We start from the raw sequence: 18,480 nt of genomic DNA on the forward strand, positions 1-18,480 counted from the left end.
GAATTTTTTGCTTCAAAGTCACAATGAATTGCAAGGCAGCAGCTCCAGTGGTTAGCTTTAGGCCACAGTTGCCTAGGTAATGCTGTTTTGAACAGTGTTAATTGCACAGAGAGACACAGAGTGGTTGTTCCCTGTGGTAAGCAGGACATTAAAAAGGGCAGAAGAACAGGAGATAACGCTCCACTTCTTAAATTAGGCCAGAAAGCAGGCAGTTTAAGCTCAGTCGCATTTTAAAGAACCCTGAGTGTTATCACTTGGCTACATCTGTTTTTGTTCTCCCTGCTATAATTTATACAGAAATAGGCAGCGTAGGAAATTGTTAAGTCACATCGAGGTTAAACTGAGGGAATACAGGAGGGGGGGTCACTGTTTTACTTGTGGATTTATGAGGAGCAAATGCTGTTCTGGCTTCCAGAGAAGCTGATAAATTTTTATTTGGTTGACAATAGAAATACCTTTTTGGCAGAATAAAGCGTCTATTGATTAGCCTTGCAGCTGCAATATGATAAGATTTAGCAGATAATGACTTTATTTGAAGCTTATTATTTTTCCACTACTCAAGACATTTTCATTCACGTGTATACAAAAGCAGGCTGAATCTAATCATTAAATAATCAGTCGATCTGCAATTGCTTTGTGCTAGCAGGAAATCATTAAGCCAAAATGGCAGATATCCTGAATGGAAACACAGAAAGTGAGAATCCTACAGGGTTTGCTTTTTCTCCATCCCTGTATTACACCCTACTGCATGTTAAAACACATTACCCCCCCACCCCACCCCCCCAAAGCTGCACATAGGGAGATGGAGCTAGAGCATGTGTACAAATGAATCAGTGCTGTTTGTTGTAGTGTTTCAGTCTCGAGTTGTTTCAAGTAGCTTATTTGAGAGAGCCGTGGATCACGTTTAGAAAGCTTGCTCTCATTATATCAGACCCTGGGGAAAGAAAGGGCCCTCTTTCTCCATACTATCAAAGCCACAGAGCTGCTTTAGAGGACATGCTTCAGTATGAATAGAGTCTCTGGAGTGCATAAAGAAAGTAGCCTGCTCAGCCCTCATCAGCCCATGCTGTGGGAAGCTGCCAGCATTCAAGGTTTTGATCAGGCTGTACAATAATGGCTGTGGCTAACAGGTATACCATTCTATAATTGAAGGTCTAAACAGCTTGATTAGCATAATGCATCAGATATGTATTTGGCTTCCACTGCATATAAAACTACTATTTCTATAGTTTCTTATATTTTGCCTGATTGCAGTGTTTTGGGTACTGTCTCATATGACAAAAACAGAATTATGTAAACAGAGTATTTACCGCTGCACCAGTGGGACGTAATATAATTTACTTTCAAGGCGCTGTCTGCATTTTCCTCCTGTTTGTGCAATTTTCAGCTCTTTTTATTAACTGAAAGTGCATTTCTCTCTCTTGTAATCTAAATTGACCTGATATGTGCAGCAATTACTTTACAGAAATTTAAGCCACGTAGATTTAAAAAATAGCAAATCAATGTCTTACTTCACCTTTTGAAATAACAGTTTCTTTAGACGGTTGCAACCGGATACTCACAAGCATTTTATAAAACAGACTTTTATTTCTAATAGTTTCCTGCTTAGGAGTCAGTTTGAATTACAAAATACTTTCTGTTTCGAGAGAGAGATAGAGAGAGACAGACAGAAAGAGAGAAAAACTGAAGGAGAGAGTATGGTTTTTAAGTTTTTTATTATTTTTAAAATTTTCTTAAAAATCCTCCATTTATATACATTTGCTTACTGTTTCGTATAAGTACTTTTAATAGTATGACTTGGGTCAAACTGTATAACTTTCACTTGCTTTTCCTATTAGTCAACTGGATGTTTTGCCCATTCCTCCTGACAGAACTGGTTTTAGGTAAGGTGTTCAGGTTGACCTGCCGATTTTTAAAGGAACCATGATGGCGGTTTTTTAACGGCCACAGCAAAACATTGACTATTTTTTCCTTATGTTATGTATTCTATTTTGCAGCATAGTTATTGCCCATTTGGAAAACCTTTATATGTCCAAGCTTTAAGTTCCAGGCTTATTTCTCCAGATTTTACTTTAAAGCCTGAACTCACCAGACACTATTTACTGTTCAATGCGACATTAAAATGGGTTCATAAGAAGTCCTGGCAGTTAGAGCTCATTGAAAATGCATGGGGCTGGTCAGACCAAGCATGACTCACTGAAACTGTGCTTGTGCAGGTCTGACTGAGGTAGACCCCTGGTGTATTTTGCTCCTACCTATGCAGCAATTTGACGGCAATGTCATGATTCTGACAGGAAGAAAGAAATGGTGGAAAAACAAAAAACATCTGCTTTGGGGAAAACAGAGTAAAGCCTCTGATGGTAAACCAACCAGGTTCCTTTGGTAACACAGGGGGTTTATATGGCGAGTCAGGCAGACTAGGACATACACAGTCAATAAAATACTTAAATCAACCGAGTACTCTACCCATGCAAGGTACTCAGGGAATATAGAAAACAGATAAAATAAAATATTGATCCTTTTTGAGCTTCGTAAAAAATGTGGAAAAACAGAAGCTTATGAAGGACAATGCAAAACTGGTTCAACTTATTGTGCATCCCACTATAAAATAAAAAAAAGATGTTTTTCAAACTTAACAAAAAGCTGTCTGAAAAACAACTTTAACTGAACATAGACTGTGTTTGTAATGGATGCATGTTCTTTTCTTTAGTGCCGGAGTCTCTATAATATAGTCTCTATTCTATTCATATTACACTAGAATCCTACATTTTAAGAGCATAGTACGTACATTTGTCATGAAGTGGGGCACAACTTTTATGACACCAAGCAGGGCTCTGTGACAGTTTAAAAAAAGGGTAGCATATTCGGGATTGTGATCTGCACACATGCATAGTAGGAGCCTCTCTACTATACACGCACAAGCCAATCTGACAGGAGAAAATCACTTTACAGTTTGTAGAGTTAGACCTAAGTGGCGTTAACAGGCCTTTTTCTTCACATCATGTTCTCCTGATGTAATTTATTTTGTGGTGTGCGCAGGTTCATCCTGCAACAAAACATTTATGCAACACGATGCCACCAATGTCACAGTGGGGGTGGGGCTCCTACGTTGGCAGACTTTCAGCCTTTTTAATGCAAATGTAATTATGAAGACTTTGTTTTGTTTTGTTTTCCTTTCTTTACATTTATTGCATGTCTCCAAAAACAATACTGTTTGGAGAACCTGGCTTGTTTATTCAGTTCAAACAGGACACAGTGTCTTAAGATGATGCCTTAAAATACACCAAAAGTTGTGTCTCCATTTAACTTAAATGGTTTGAATTATAAGAAGCTTATAAAGCCATGACATCATAATAATTGGCATACCCTAAGTGTTTTAAGTACAATAGTCTTAAGCTTCCTTAACGTTGTTGTTGTGAGTTTTGCAAAAACTGTGGATATGGCCTGAAAATTTTAACAAGGTCCCCCCTCTTGCTCTCTGCTACATCACTGCATCTGTCCATCTGGCCCTGATTGGTTGTTTCTGACCGGGAGTGGCTAAAGACACTGGGACCAGCTGGCATTAATGGTTTTGGGGCCCCTTAGTGATTCAACACATGATCTCAAAAAAATAATATCAAAACACATGCATAACAGTTCCTCTTACAGTTTACCTGTGAATAATAAAATGATAATAGAAGGCTTTAACCTCTGCGCCTAACTACTTATACTTACTGAAGACACCCGAAGAGATAAAAGCTGCAGTGAACTTAATAACTGCTATAATAATCCTTTACAAATAACTGACTTATGTATACTCAAACCATTTCTTTTTGGGGGATCCATGAATTCATTAAGGCATTCTAGCAAACCTTCTGGATTTTCATAATACTAACTAAGCAGATTTTAAACTTAAATAGACCCAGTACTTTTAACATTGTCTAACAGATGGAAGCTGAACTCATTGCCTAAAGGGAGATTTCCTTTAGGTGTGAATGAGGTTCAATTAAAAATCCTATACAGAAATAATTTTCTTTGATAAATTCTTCACACCCACAGCTGAGCTTCCTTTCTCTCTCTAGCTATTATTAATTCATTTACATTTTGCTGCAAAGGAAATTATTAGAATGTCGAGCAGTGGATTGCCTGCAGCAAACAAGGCGGGGAGTGAAGAGCCCTTGCAGAATAAAATCTGGGGACTTTTGTGGTTTTCTTCCTTCATGCAGCCTTTAACTTCCGCATTGTATTGAAGCCTTGACTCAGTTCTTGTTGATCATTAGGAGCAGACTCCCTTCTGCCACACCTCCTCATGCAACACTGTCTATTGAACTGACTGTGACAAATACCAAAGAATTATGAAATTATAGGTTTGAATAAAAAAGGGTTCAGTGGGAACAAAAGGAGGAAATCTCTCACCAGAGGCCCAGGGGTTTGTTTATGCATCAAAAGTGACACAAAGGTTTGGTCTCTGCATGCGGTTGTTGTTTTAGCATTTAACAAAATATGTACTCAATTCTTTTTGCAGAAGAATCTTGATGCATATCTCCTGTTCTATGAGATCCCAAGAAAATACGATCTGGTGACTGTAGTAGGCTTGGACTAAAGATAGTTAACTGAAATACTTCAGAAAACACTTTAACATGGTTAATTTCTTCTATTGGAAATATATTATAAAGAGATATACATTGTAAAAAAAAAAGAAGCCCTAATATAATATGGCATTTAAAAATTCCTCACTCAATTCCTCAATTAGGGGCTCAAAGTGGGCCCCAAAAATAGCATTCACATTATTAACGGTTTAAGCCCCAGTCCTCTGGCAGAGCTCCTCAGAGGTCAGCTAATCAAGGACTTTGGATAGTCCCACATACTGAGACTGTAGCTGAAGTACCCTGGTCACATATTTGAAGCTTAATTATTTCAATTTGATATTAAAAAACTTTTTTTTTTTTGCAATTGATAACCTTGATTAACATTGCAAAGCATTGTGTTGCAATTAGGAATACTCTGTTAAAAAGCTGGTTGGAGGGACTCTTTCCCTCCACCAGCACATGAAGGTCAATTTAACAATAGCTTGACACTCAGCAAACAATTCTCAACTAGGCTTCTTTCACAGTCTTTTCATTTGCATTTTGAAATAATCTTTTTGCAAAAGAGAAAAATTCAAGTTTCCAAAAATGATGAACTAAAACAACCACAGTTATTCAACATTCATGAAAAACTAAATGTCACATCTTCAGCTACATCTAACCTTAAGATTAAAGATATAAGTTCTACACAGTTCAGGCCAAACGTATTCGTATCTTTTAGCATAACTTATGTTGCCTTTCAATATTTTATTTTGCAACATCTGTATTCAGACTTGAAGTACCACAAATGTTTTCAAGAAGCTGACACTGAGTCTTTAATCTATTTTAATGAGAATCATTTTGACAAAGCTAAGAGTGATGGCAAATAGGCTCTTGTTTTAACCTAATAAAATATGCTATACAAAAATACCCATCACCAATCAAAATTGTCAAAAAAAACTGTGGAATCTTTCAATAAATCGAAGTACTAATGTGAAAATAGTTCACCTTTTGTAATGTTGGTATTAATATTTTTAAAGAATTTTTATTTTCTTTTAATTGCTAATTATATGACATGGTTACATGCTTTGCTATCTTTTAAGGATGCCCTTATAGTTTCCTTTCAGATTAAAACTTGTTGGTTGAGAGACAAAAAAATTTATAATCTAACTTTACAGAAGAATAAATCATTATGATCTTGGCTGCATGTGAAAACGTTGATTTTACATCATATGAAGTCTTGTGATTCTTCTGAGGTCCTGTTTAGGTAAGCAATGAATAGATTGAGCAAAACCTTTTGTTACTTGTTTAATAAACATGCTGCAACTGGGAGTAATGAGAAAACTATGGACTTATCCTAAAAAAAAGTGAAACGGTGCACCTTACAGATCCCTCCCCCTAAGTCTCTGTGGGGCGCCAGCCCTCCCTCCAAAACAGAACCTGACATAAACATAAAGGCTAGTAAGCAGCTATGGCACATTTACAGGTTCAGAAAAAACATCAACGATATACATTTTCTGATGCATACATCACATTAGCAATACTGAGTATAAATATTGGATATAAATGAAGGTACTGTGCAGGCGAGAGGCTGTGCATGTAACTATGCTAAGACAGGCCTCCTGGTTCTCATTCATTCTTTCTGAGCAGTGAATTTTTGCAAATGTCACAAGGTCCAGTGGGAGAAGGAAATGGAGCTTTGTTTTTTTTTATCCCCGCAAAATTAATCTGTCCCATATTGTAATATCAGGACGTGGTGACAGTAGACTTTAACAAAAGTTACCTGCTGCAGCTTGAAATGGGGCAGAAAAGTAATTGGTAAATCACTAATAAGAAGTCTTTAGCTTGCAAAATATGTTTTCAGAGTTTAGAAATTCCAGCAATTATACTGAGGTGCATCAGCAACTCCAATAGTAGATTATATAAGCCTTTAGAAAGTACTTCTCTGTGAAAGATTTCTTTAAAACGCATTCTTTTTGAGACGTTTTATTGCTTGCCGTTAGGAAGGTCATTGGTATATGTTTGACATTTAAGACAATTCAATGGAATACCATGGGACAAAGTTGTAAAAAAGCTTTGCTGTTTTATAGTTCTGATAGATATTAAGATGGGAGGAAGCAGGAGAAGGCAGGTTGCTATATATTATATTTTTGTTATTATTTCTTTTATTAAATCTTTCTTTCTAACTAAATTAAAAGAATCGGATTAAGCTCTTAATCTTCCCTCCCACCTTTACAGAACTGCATATCCTTGAAATGATTTTAAGTAAGATGAGGTTTGAATAAAAGGCAGAACACAGTTTGGATTTGACAGAAAACTGAAGCCTGTCAAAATGACTCACAGACATTTAACTGGAAGTTAAACTTGACATTAAAATTCCCAGCAGAACTGAAGCGAGATTTCATCCCATATCCTTATTTAACATCCTGTGTTTTACACTATTGCAGAGACAAAACACACAATCAGTATATACATTTTTTGTTTATTTGCATCATACACAGTCATACACATTCGTTGGTCTTCCAGCACTGTAGCACATAAAACACAGGACATATGCACCTGTTTACTCATTCATTGCCACCAGCAGACAAGCCTGAGAACATTTATCCCACATCAGAAAGAATCAGTAGCATAGTAAACCCTCCCAAATAATTACCTCCATTAAAAATCAGTGAATAAAACAAAATAAACTTATACACAACATCAGTGCAAAGGTCCGCAAATACAAATACTGTTTGTTCACATTAGGAGCTCATTGATTTAGAGTGCACATCATTTTTTAAAGAAGTCCAGCAGATAAACAGCAGTTTTCTAATGCTTTACTGGTCACTTATAATTTTACTGTAAACAAAAGCAAGGTGCCACATTGATGAGCCGTACATAGATATAAGATGTGACAGATCCACTTGTTGTGAGACGTGCTGCAGTGAAGATCAGTTTAGTCAAGTGACTGAAAAAAATTCCAACAGGAAGTGGTGAAAGGTGATGCTCCAAGTTCTACTCTAGCTAAAAACATACCCACATTAGTCAGGCTCTTATTTTACAAGAAAAACTAACTAAGGCAATGATATGCTATTTAGAAATTTACTTCACTGGATAAGGGTAAATAAATGACAATATTAACTACAATGTTCAAAATGTTTTTATCAAGAAGAAGAAAAACTAAAATAGAAGCGATTTCAACCAGACATGCTGTTGTCCATCCTTTTATGTTAAAATCAGATGAAAATGACCTGAATGAGACCTGTGCATTTACAGCAGGTTGTTTGGGTTTTGCAATTTCCTGTTTATGTTTTGTAAATGTCAAACATTGCAGCATTGAAAATTAGGCTATTGTTAAGCAACACCTCCCACTAAAAATGTTGGTCGGTGCAAATGCAGATTAATGTGTTACAGTTACAAAAAGGAGGTATATTTGATTCTTATTATGCTTCGACTACAATATCCAAAGGGCAGCAGTTCAATGTAAACCACCTAAATGCAAATTAAACAATATTAGCTACTCATATTCATTATGTAAACTGTGTTTTCAATATTAACAGTGTTGTTTTTAAAATGCTATACAGTATTTTCCACATCCTTGATGAAGTTCCAGAGACCCAGTCCTGGGATGAAGTAATCACCATAGAATTTAAGAATATAAAGTATTGCTGATATATATGTGCACTCTGTGCAAGTATAGAATTAATAAACATACTGTAGTATTTTTTTTTATCATATAAGATATCTATACAGTGAATATTGGCCACAACTGTGGCACCAGATATATTTTTCAAAATTTACATATCTTCATATGTACATGCACTTATAGTGCAAGGTATTTTTTATTTGTTCAAAAGCAAGACATCAAGGTAGTTCATCTATTTATTTGGATAACTCCGAGACTTAATGTTTTAAATGGTCCTACACCTTGGTTTAGGTAATTTTGACCCTTCGCCATTTCATACATACATTTTTTTTTTATGGTATGTAATTCACACACACACACACACACACACACACACACACACACACACACACACACACACACACACACACACACACACACACACACACATTTATCTGATTGTGAGGTTGTAAATGCTATATGTATTAAACAGATAAAGCACTCTCAAGACCAATGCTTATCTTTTTTTTTTTGCGTGCTGCAGATTTCTAAATAAATAATTCTCAGCAGAGGTGGATAATCCATGTCCAGAAAGTCAAAACCCTGCCTCATCCTGGTCACTTAACTAGGCGATTAGACCAGATTCTGTGCTGTGGAGCTGGAAATGCTTGGAACCAATTTCTCCCTACGCTTGCACTACTTCATAAGTGCTCAAAACTTGGGAACTCAGTTAAAATTTCAGGGTTTTATATACTATATATATATATATATATATATATATATATATATATATACAGCTTCCCAGCTTCAGCTACCATCTTCAAGGTTTTTGTTCTGAGGCTGATTTGATTTTCACATTTTATGCCAAAACATCTTGATCTCTGCAGCTAACAATATATTTTCCTTTCTTTCTGAAGGTAACTAAATTTACATCAACAAAAAAGTGCAGTTTAAAGCCAGAGAGGATCCTGACGATCCTGCATATTTTCATGTGTACGTACATATCCAGCTTTAGAATAAAAATAAATAATACTTGAAATCATTGTTCATCTAATAACTCAAAAAAGTAAGTAGTTCTAGTTACAATTTACCTCTCACAAAAAGTAATACTGTTTGTAACTCAGTCAATGAAGAATGAAATAAACTAGGTAACGAGCAGAACAGCTGTTCAGTAAGAATTTGTAATCTAAAATATCTACGAATTGGGAAGACTTCCCTCTAAACCAAACTTTACATCCAACTGGGGGTTCAAATATCACTATGAGAAGAGCATTTTGTTTTGTTGGGAAAAATTAACCCATTTTACATACATTTTTATGTAATGTAATTTGCAGGATTATAGATTCTAAACCCTTTAACTTCCAGGTTTAGTGCCTGCAGTCTGAAGACCATTGGCAGCACTGTACTGTCGCAAAATTCAATAGTTTGCATCCACGTTTTGGAATCTGATAGACTTTTGATGCAGCAGAACGAGAATTCGTGAATTTTTTTCGTCGAGACAAGGCCAAATTCATCCCTCTAGACAAAATTTTATGTAAAGGAACAAAAATATGTCTAACCAGTTAAGTGTTGTATGTTTATTTTGTCTAACAACTTCTAACAAATTTGGCTCGTGTTTAAGTGGAGCTCATATTGCTACAAAGTGGCACTCTAAATCACACGACTCATTCAGTAGTGGATCTGACCCTCTCAGGTTACATACACGAGTTTGTGATAAGGGTAGTCTACACAGAGCATTAGTGTGCACCAAGTGATCTATACTAATGTGAAAAATCTTTTATTATGTCTTATTTGAGCAAATTCTTCAGTTCTAACTTACACAGTGTTGCTTTAATGATTTCTATGGCTATTCACCTTCAAGATTTATGAAAATACTTAACTGTAAAAAACTGTCATTAATCTACACATGCTGCTTTAGTACAACTAAAACTGGGTTAAAATGGCACGTGCCTTGAAATGGTGAAGGGGCAAATTGACCTGGTGTTGGACCATTTACTCAAGTCCAAACAAGTAAAGAAAACATTTCACAGAATATCAAGCTGCAACGAAAATAAATTACACCTTTCACTATACACAACTGATCAATTTCAGCTTCATTAAGTGCACTAAAATGAAAGAAGTACTGTTGTCAAGCATAGAAGATAAGTTCTGGAATCTGCCCTCCTTGTACACCTGTGCCGTTGGTGCTGTCTGAGGAGCACTGGAACTGAAATGTCACTTTACCACACTGTACCTCTGTCATCCCCTCCTGACCGAAGTAGCTCAGCTCATTTCCATCCAGAACCACACTGGCAGTATAGAAGGTATCAGGCTCAATTTGGACTGGATATTCAAACCATACTGGAAAGGTGTTGCTGGATCCGTCGGAGAAGTATTTGTTGAGGTTTTGCCCCAGCAGTACACCTTGACGCTTCAGCTCTATCTTCGCACTGTACTCTGCCGAGCCACAGCTAGATCCATACAAACCAAACCCGGCGATAAAAACTCTTTTATCCACAGCAAACTGTATACTGTCGCAGCGGCCCCGGTAGCGCCACTGATTGCTTCGGTAGGCACAGGACTGAAATCTGTGGCAGCGCTGTGGTGCCAGGCCCTTCCTAGGCTGACTTGCAAACTTCAGCTCAGGCTTTTTGGCCGCTGTGTACCACAGAAAAATGTCATTGGTCTCATTAAGTGTCAACACGCCAGACTGGGCTGCTCCGTTGGCAAAGTCATCCAGAGCCATTGTAGGGATACGTATGAGGAACATGGCCTTACCCAGGACCTTACGCTTGTTGTCAGTAGAAGATGTAAGATCTTGTCTCTGGCACTCGGCCTCGGCCCAGCTAAGTGCAGCCTCGAACACAACTATCTCTTTCGCATTGAGTGTCTCTCGCTGTAGGATACTCTCCAGGGTCTGGGAGTCAATGTCACAGAAGCCCTCTGAACGTAATGCCAGCTCAGCCTGGGCATCAATCACCTCCCAGCAGCGCTGTGTCAACTCCGGCTCCTCGAACAGGCAGCTCTGGGAGAGCAGCACACAGGCATTCTTGGCGCTCAGGCTTGTCTCGAGGAAGTTGACACAGGCACGTGCCAGGTGAGGGACAATATACTTTTTGGCAGCATAGAGAGTGGCCAGCACAGTGTCTGCAGTCAGGTCAATTTCATCACAGTATATATACCTGTTGAGATAGAATTGAGACAATTTAAACTTTCACCTACCAATGAATTGTAGACATGTTTTACATGGCATTTTCATAAAAACACATGATATAGGATTAAAAAAGAAATAGCAGTGTTAAAATGAAGTTTGCTGAAACTACTGAAACAGGACACTCGAATGCAAAGTCATTTGGTTTTCGTACAACTTCTGGAAAAATCTAAATTTTACCTAAAGAACCTTAAGAACTAAAAACAACTTTGAACGTCAATTTTAGATATAAATACTAAATTGCAGTTTCTGTTGAGGAATACAATAGAACCCCTCATTGAATTATATTTATAAAGCTAAAATTAAACATTGATGTATAGCATCAGGTGCATCACAACAATGGCACCTCGTAACACAGTATTTCCAGGAGGTTCACCTTTTTCAGACTTCTGTAACTAACTGTGCAAAAAACAAATAGCCAAAAAGGGGGCTCCTTGTGGAGATCATTAAAAAACCACCAGCAATCCCGGGCCTGGCCGCCCAGGGTAGATCAACCTGAAAGCAGACCGTGTGGTTCTAGTGAAAGTGTGTAAGCATAGCTAGAAAGGCCGCACAACAAGTTTAAGCAAGTTTAACTTTCATGAGAGGTTTTGCAGAGAGGAAACCTTAGCCCTCTATGATGAAAATGAAGAGCAAACTCAGCGTAATGATAGACAAAAATCAGCACCTAATAATCTCTTCACACGTGAGTCAAAAACTGGATTATTTTGTTCTCTAGAGTACTTTTATAATAACACATTTTTGGGAGGAACCCACTACTAACTGTGGAACATGTAGGAGGAGGTTTCATGGTTTGGGGATACTGTGCTGGAGCAGAACCCAAGCAGCTCACCGCCCTAGAATCCACAATCCACTCAATTCTATTGTACATCGGATGTTTCTAAAAAAATACGTAACACCTTCTGTAGGACATATAAGCTGACATAGATATAATAAACTAGTTGACAATGAATATTTTCTTTTCATTAGGTACTTGGAGCTTCTTTATTTGAGTTTCTTTTCTTAATATAGTTTAAGAACAGATCTAAAGCAATGAAGGCCGCTGTACAGAAAACACACTTGATTCATTTGCAAAGACATACTTGGTCATTAAAGCGTTGAGCATCTAATCCAAAACTTAACTGAGCAACAATAATCCTGGAAAAAAAGTTAAAATACAACAACAATCAGACCCTCCTTACTTTAGCATTGCAAGAAATGCTGCTGGTTCCACATCTGGTATATGGATTTCATCCTTGTTCTCTGCAAGTTCGCCGTAAAACATGGCATGAAATACCGAACTTCCCACAGCTAAAACATACTATGGAAAGAAGAAAAAACAAAACATTAGAAATGAGAGAATATCAATCAAAAATCCACATGGAAAGTAGGATCTCTGCTTCTTTCCATTACCAACTATTAAGTTTGAAATAACGATCTGGTTAGTCATTTAGAGCTTTCATGTATATCATCATTTGGCATCTGACCACACACAGACAGACAGACAGACAGACAGACAGACAGACAATTTGTGCAGAGATGATGGTCTATAATAATGTGCATAGAGCTTGTTTGTAGAACAACTGTCTGATGCCTGTGATGGCAAACGAAAGCTCTCCCAATAATTACTGAGAAAGGCTCTTAATTATTTTATACAGACAATTTTGTAAAACACATATGAGCACTTAAAAAAAAAATGGAGGTAACCATGACTCAATAGATCATGTCTGTGCATCAATCTGTTGAGAGTAAACAAACTGATTTAAGAGCCTGAGTCTGGTTCTGTGAATATATAAGATGTTATCCAAGTATCTGAGTAGGCACCGATTTTAGTTTAAGTCGAGGAAATATTTTATCTTTCGATTTTCTTGGCAGTACTTCGCCAGCTCTTTTTTTTCCCCCAGCGGACAAGGAGGCAGATTTCTAGATACTTAACAGAGTGCTCTAAAGATTTAGTTTGCTGGAATTAATGATTTATCGGAATTCATGATGAAATAAGATGCAACCATCACCATTTATTAATAGGCACACTTCCCTTATAATCCGTGGGATCCATAATCATGTTTATAAACTAGGCTTTGGATCTTTGTGTGGAACCATTTTTGTAAGTATGTGTAGGTGACTATGTGGGTGGCATACATTTCCACAAATGAATTTCTTTAAATTGCAGCCAGTAGGGTGGGGAGCACTTGGAAAGAAGTAATTATCAATTGCTAGAATACAATTTTAAAATATGACTCCTTCATTATTAGGACACACAAGTAAAGCTATTGTTTTTGGCCTTAAAGACCAAATAAATATTGAATGATTCTGTTAATTTTCTAGTATAGTTATCAGATATTTTAATCACCAGGCTTTTAGCTGTTTACTTGTTTGGCAAGGAACTACCTGTAAAGATAACAAGTGTGTAAGTTTCTGCCAACCCAAAAAAAAAAGAAGAAGATTAAAGAACTGAACATCTTTATATCCTATTGGTTTAATGTCTCAGCATAAAGGGCCATCAAATCATCCTTCCATAACTGTTCTCTCTACACGCACAAAGGACACTGCCGCTCCTAATCATATATAATTCATTTGGACTATAATATACCTAATGGAAGAAATAAAGCTATTGGAAGCCAATCTGGCTGGAAGGGCAGATTTAAGGAGGTAAAGTAACTTAGCAGATTAATCTTTAGTAATTGTTTTTAAAGAAAGTAATCATAAAAGTTAAAGTGGGTTCACAGAAGGCATATGGTCCAAGGGAAAGTAGATCTTAAATATTTATCTGAACATCTTAAAAAGCAATGGGTTGAGTGGGCAGAAGACATGTACAGAGGACGAACATCAAGTAACAAGTTGACCATAAAACTACTGTAAATCTGAATGGCTTAGCATTTAAGGTTACCACTACAAAAATTATATTTGTTGTGAAAACACAGTTTGAATGTTGTCATGTGCAAATGCTTTATAGCAGTCAAACATTAGATGAATGCAAACATCTTCATAAGGCATTTTGCACACTTATTTTTCATTTACTTTGGTCCAACCAATTTTTTAATCTTTTCACTTTTAATGTTTTTGGATGCCTTAGTTCCTTTTCAAACATAAAAAGCTGATAATGAACGCCTGTCACTAAAAACAGAGCTAAAACATTTTGTCCGGCACATGTGACTGAGATAGAGGCACTAAATTCTCTGAGATAGCAGCAATAAGGATACTGTGTCTGTAGTGTCCTTTTCAGGCAAATATATTAATTAGTTGATGAAAAAGTTTTGATAACCCATCTGTAAAGTTGCATATAGCTTTATGCTTTACAGAAAAGACACAAAACCATTGTTGTTGTACTGCAATATAAAGCTTCCTGCAGGAGAGTGTGTGCCACAAGCTTGCAAAACCCTTATGCATCTGGTTATGTTGAATCGCGTGAATCACATTCAAAGCCTAAAAAAATCCTTATACCAAGACCATTTGAGGAGGTGGTTTTGGTATGGCTGTTCTAGTCAACAGCGAAGTGCAATGGCTCTGTTCACAACTGCACAAATATACAGTACCAAGAAGGAAAACAAATCCAATTTGGTTTAAGATGGACTAAACATCTCAGGTATTGAAACACTCTAAAGGGCTGGTTATACTGTACTTCCGCAGCACGGTGTCGCAGTGAGCTTCTCGCAGGTATGACGCAGATATTTTTTTATTTATACCCAATTTTGAAGCGTGGTCTGCGCTATGTTATTCCAGGCCACAATGCAAGAGTGACAATAACCAAATAGCTGTGGGTCTAGATACGGCGAGTGAGGTGAGGAAGTGGGGGCAAGTTTGTGCGACAACAGAGGGACACAAGGGCGAAAAACAGCAGGGATCCAGGTGGAAAAAGGGTCCCAGCATTCTGGCGCTCCTCGCTCTTGCAGCTGGTCCTTATTCACAAGTCATTTTCCAAAATGGCGGTCATAAACAAAAAACAGGCTAGTATGGTACCAAAAAGGAAATACACATAGTGTAGGGTGGATGTAGATCTGACCATTCAGAAGCGTTTTGTCTGCGGCACTGTCTGTGGTCACCTGCAATGTTGGAGAGGTGCAGCAGAGTGTCTGCAAAAGGGGCAGGGACATATCTGCGTTAACTGCGGCACACACACAGACGACCTGGTTTCTGAGCATAAACCAGCCTTAAGTCTGAATGCCTTGTCTTTCCTCTGTGTTGCATTAAAAGTTACTTATATCCATGTCAGTCTAAAAAAAGCATGTTTTCAACTAAGACTAGGGCAAATCTCTTCTCTGTGAGATGACTGCTGAGGAGGAGACCCCTTCCGCCTTTTGTTCACTCTCAGTCTAATTTACATAAATAATTGATGACTGCCTCAAAAAGACACATGGTACAAAAGTGAGCACAGCACTAAAGATTTTACCTCCATGGGTGAACAGAAATGAGGAAAATTAAATTCATGTTTCTATGGTAAGAGCTTATATGAACACTGATTTCCTTTTGTCACATTTCTTTAATGCTACCATTATTTTCAAGTATATGTATTCTTACTCTGTGGCCTGGAAGCCGCTGGGTCCTTCCAGGCTGACCCACAACAAAATGAACATCTGCCATCAGCTCATTGTTGAACATCACTGAATTTCTAAAAGTAAAGAGAATCAGAAAGACAAAATTAGTGTATGTCGATGGGTTTTATTTCATGGTAGCATTCATATTCTGCACTGTCCATCTTGCTTCAGTTAAACTAAAACAATCTTATCAGACACCAATAGATTTTTCTCATATCATTCATTTTAATTTCTTTTTTTTATGAGGACAGGAGAACAAGATAATAAACTTAATGGAAATCCCCTACTGTGAAAGAATAGAACCAACAATAAAGCTATGCTCATATATTATTAAGTTCATATCACTGGGGTGGGTAAACAGCCCTCTTGATGTTCTGGAAAGACAACAAAGCAAGGTCTAAAATAAAAACCCATGTTTTGCTTCGAACAGCTGGGGCCTTTTTGCAGAAAGACCAAAGTAAATATTTGGCTTTTAGCACAGATTAGGCTCTGCTTGTTGTGCATATCAAACACACTTGCTGCCTGTCTGCTTTCTGTCATATCAGAGGAGCGAACTCTGCAGGAATGGGAGAGGCTGTCAACAGAGGTGTCCCCCACAGATTGAGGTCAGTGCTGAGGGAACACCCATAATGAGGCATGGACCAGTTATTGCTGTTAAGGGATGCTAAGGTGTAGAACATTTATATTCTTAAAACTAAAAACCTTTACATTTTAGGTTTGTTTCAATGAAATTTCATAGAAAATACTGGATTGACCAATAAAATGTTCTATTTAAACAGTGTGATGCAGGGCTGCCCCTCCCAAGCTGACTGCTTAGCACTGCCTGTCAGATGCTGAAAGAGAGTTCCTACACAACCAACTCATGAACACAGTTTGAAAGGATTTCTAGTTGTAAAAAGCAAGAACTGTATACAGATATGAGGACCGACATGCATCACGCTTCTCTTAATGCTGTTTTAAACCTATAGTTTGCAAGCCACAAGCAGTATCTGTTAACTTGAGGCTGCATGCAAGCTAAAAAAGCTGATAATTCAATTACCACAACCTGCTAATGTCAACCTTTTACTCTTCCAATGTTACTCAGCAGAGAAAGGAATGGGATGTTAAGATACAGGACAGGAATTTTTAGAGGAAAATCAGGTCCGCTTTAAAAAGTCTTTTTACGGATATTTAAAAGTTAGAACATTTTCTGGAGATGAGAAGAAACTATCAAAAAAAAAACCTAACAAAAATAAAATTTAAAATGGAGTTATGAGTATTATGTGTTTTAGTGCAAAGAAATTTTGATTTGCATATGTACCTTTCTCTTATAGTTGAATAGAGCCCCTGCCAGTTGCAGTTTTGTATTGTGTTGTTGTTGTTGATGTTCTGCTGCTGGTAGTCCTGCACCGTGGTGGTAGTGGTGGTGGTGCTGGGGGTGGACGCCGGCTTCTTGGTTTGGAAAATTTCCGCAGACATCTTCTTCTTCTTCTTGCTCCTCAAGGTAATTATCTCATAACAGACTGGGGGCAGTTTGGAGCTGCTGCTGGCATTCCCTTTCTTGGAGCTTTTGCTTGACTTGCTTTTCACTGAGTCAGGTAGCATTAAGAAGAAAGTCAGACATTTCATGTTCCTTCCCTTGGCATCGACCATGAGTGTTTTTCAACTGCTGAGCAGTGGGAGAGCATGCAGAGAAGACATCCAGCAGGAGCAGCTTGGTGTGATGGAGGTCTGAAGGGGACGAGGTGAGGAGAGATACCAGATGCACTCAGCAGTTCAGCAGTGGGTGTCCTGTGTCAGGTTTGTTCCACTAGCTTTAGGAACAACTAGGATATATCTTTTCCCTGAAGAATGAGGTTCCAATTGATGTTTAGAAGGATTTTCCCTTATGTGAAGTTTGATCTGATGATGGAGATACTCTCCTGTTTCCCATCTTAGCTTGTCCAGAGTGATAAGATAATCTCTTTAAATCCACTTCTCTTCTCCTTCTCTCTTTGCCTTTCTCACTTGCTGGCTCTCTGAGGGTTGTCCTGACAGCTCCAGATTTAGTATCGCTGCAGTTGTCCTCAGGCAGCACCTTTTACTTAGGTCCTGTCATTTTGCCCTCTTTCTCCCTCTGTGCGCTTCATCCACTTTCCACCTGCCTTCGTCTGTTTTCTCTGCCAGATAGGATCTTTTTTTCTCTTCTCTTCCTCTGAGCCGACTCATCTAAAGGATGCAGGAGCTGTGGATGCTGCGCTGCGCTGCTCCTCTCAGCTTCTCGTTCTGCTGACTACAGAGGTTGAATGGGAGAGTGCAGAAGAGATCCAGAGCCCCCGCATCCCCACCCCCCTCTAAGCTCAGTTTAGAGCTCTCTCAGGAGCTCAGCCAATGGCAGCAGACAGCATTTATGATTGGCTAATTCAGCCTATCGAGCTGCAAATACTTGAATATGTAATTGGCTACGTCTCAATTAAAGTGGTAGTCATATTTTAATAAGAAAGATGGATTAATCCACTGCCTGCCTGTGTTTCATTTACCTGCAGCCAAAGGATCCAATTTCAATTCCATAATAAAAAATAAACCAAGAATAAGATTTTTACTACTGTACAGAGCTCTTTAAATTTGCATATATATATATATATATATATATATATATATATATATATA

The 18,480-nt window shown here is 37.8% G+C and overlaps 1 protein-coding gene across 1 annotated transcript; it reads right to left on the reverse strand.

The window, feature by feature from the left end:
- Nucleotides 1–8,949: 8,949 nt before the first annotated feature.
- Nucleotides 8,950–18,117, reverse strand: btbd3 (BTB (POZ) domain containing 3). The gene is made up of 4 exons (XM_015387959.1): nucleotides 17,153–18,117; nucleotides 15,836–15,926; nucleotides 12,523–12,641; nucleotides 8,950–11,312 (listed from the first exon to the last, which is right to left on the reverse strand). The coding sequence occupies exons 1-4, from the start codon at nucleotides 17,482–17,484 to the stop codon at nucleotides 10,280–10,282; spliced, it is 1,575 nt and encodes a 524-aa protein (XP_015243445.1). The 5' UTR covers nucleotides 17,485–18,117; the 3' UTR covers nucleotides 8,950–10,279.
- Nucleotides 18,118–18,480: the final 363 nt, after the last annotated feature.

This window comes from Cyprinodon variegatus, unplaced genomic scaffold (assembly GCF_000732505.1).
Source record: "Cyprinodon variegatus isolate N-32 unplaced genomic scaffold, C_variegatus-1.0 Scaffold409, whole genome shotgun sequence".
Taxonomy (NCBI): domain Eukaryota; kingdom Metazoa; phylum Chordata; class Actinopteri; order Cyprinodontiformes; family Cyprinodontidae; genus Cyprinodon; species Cyprinodon variegatus.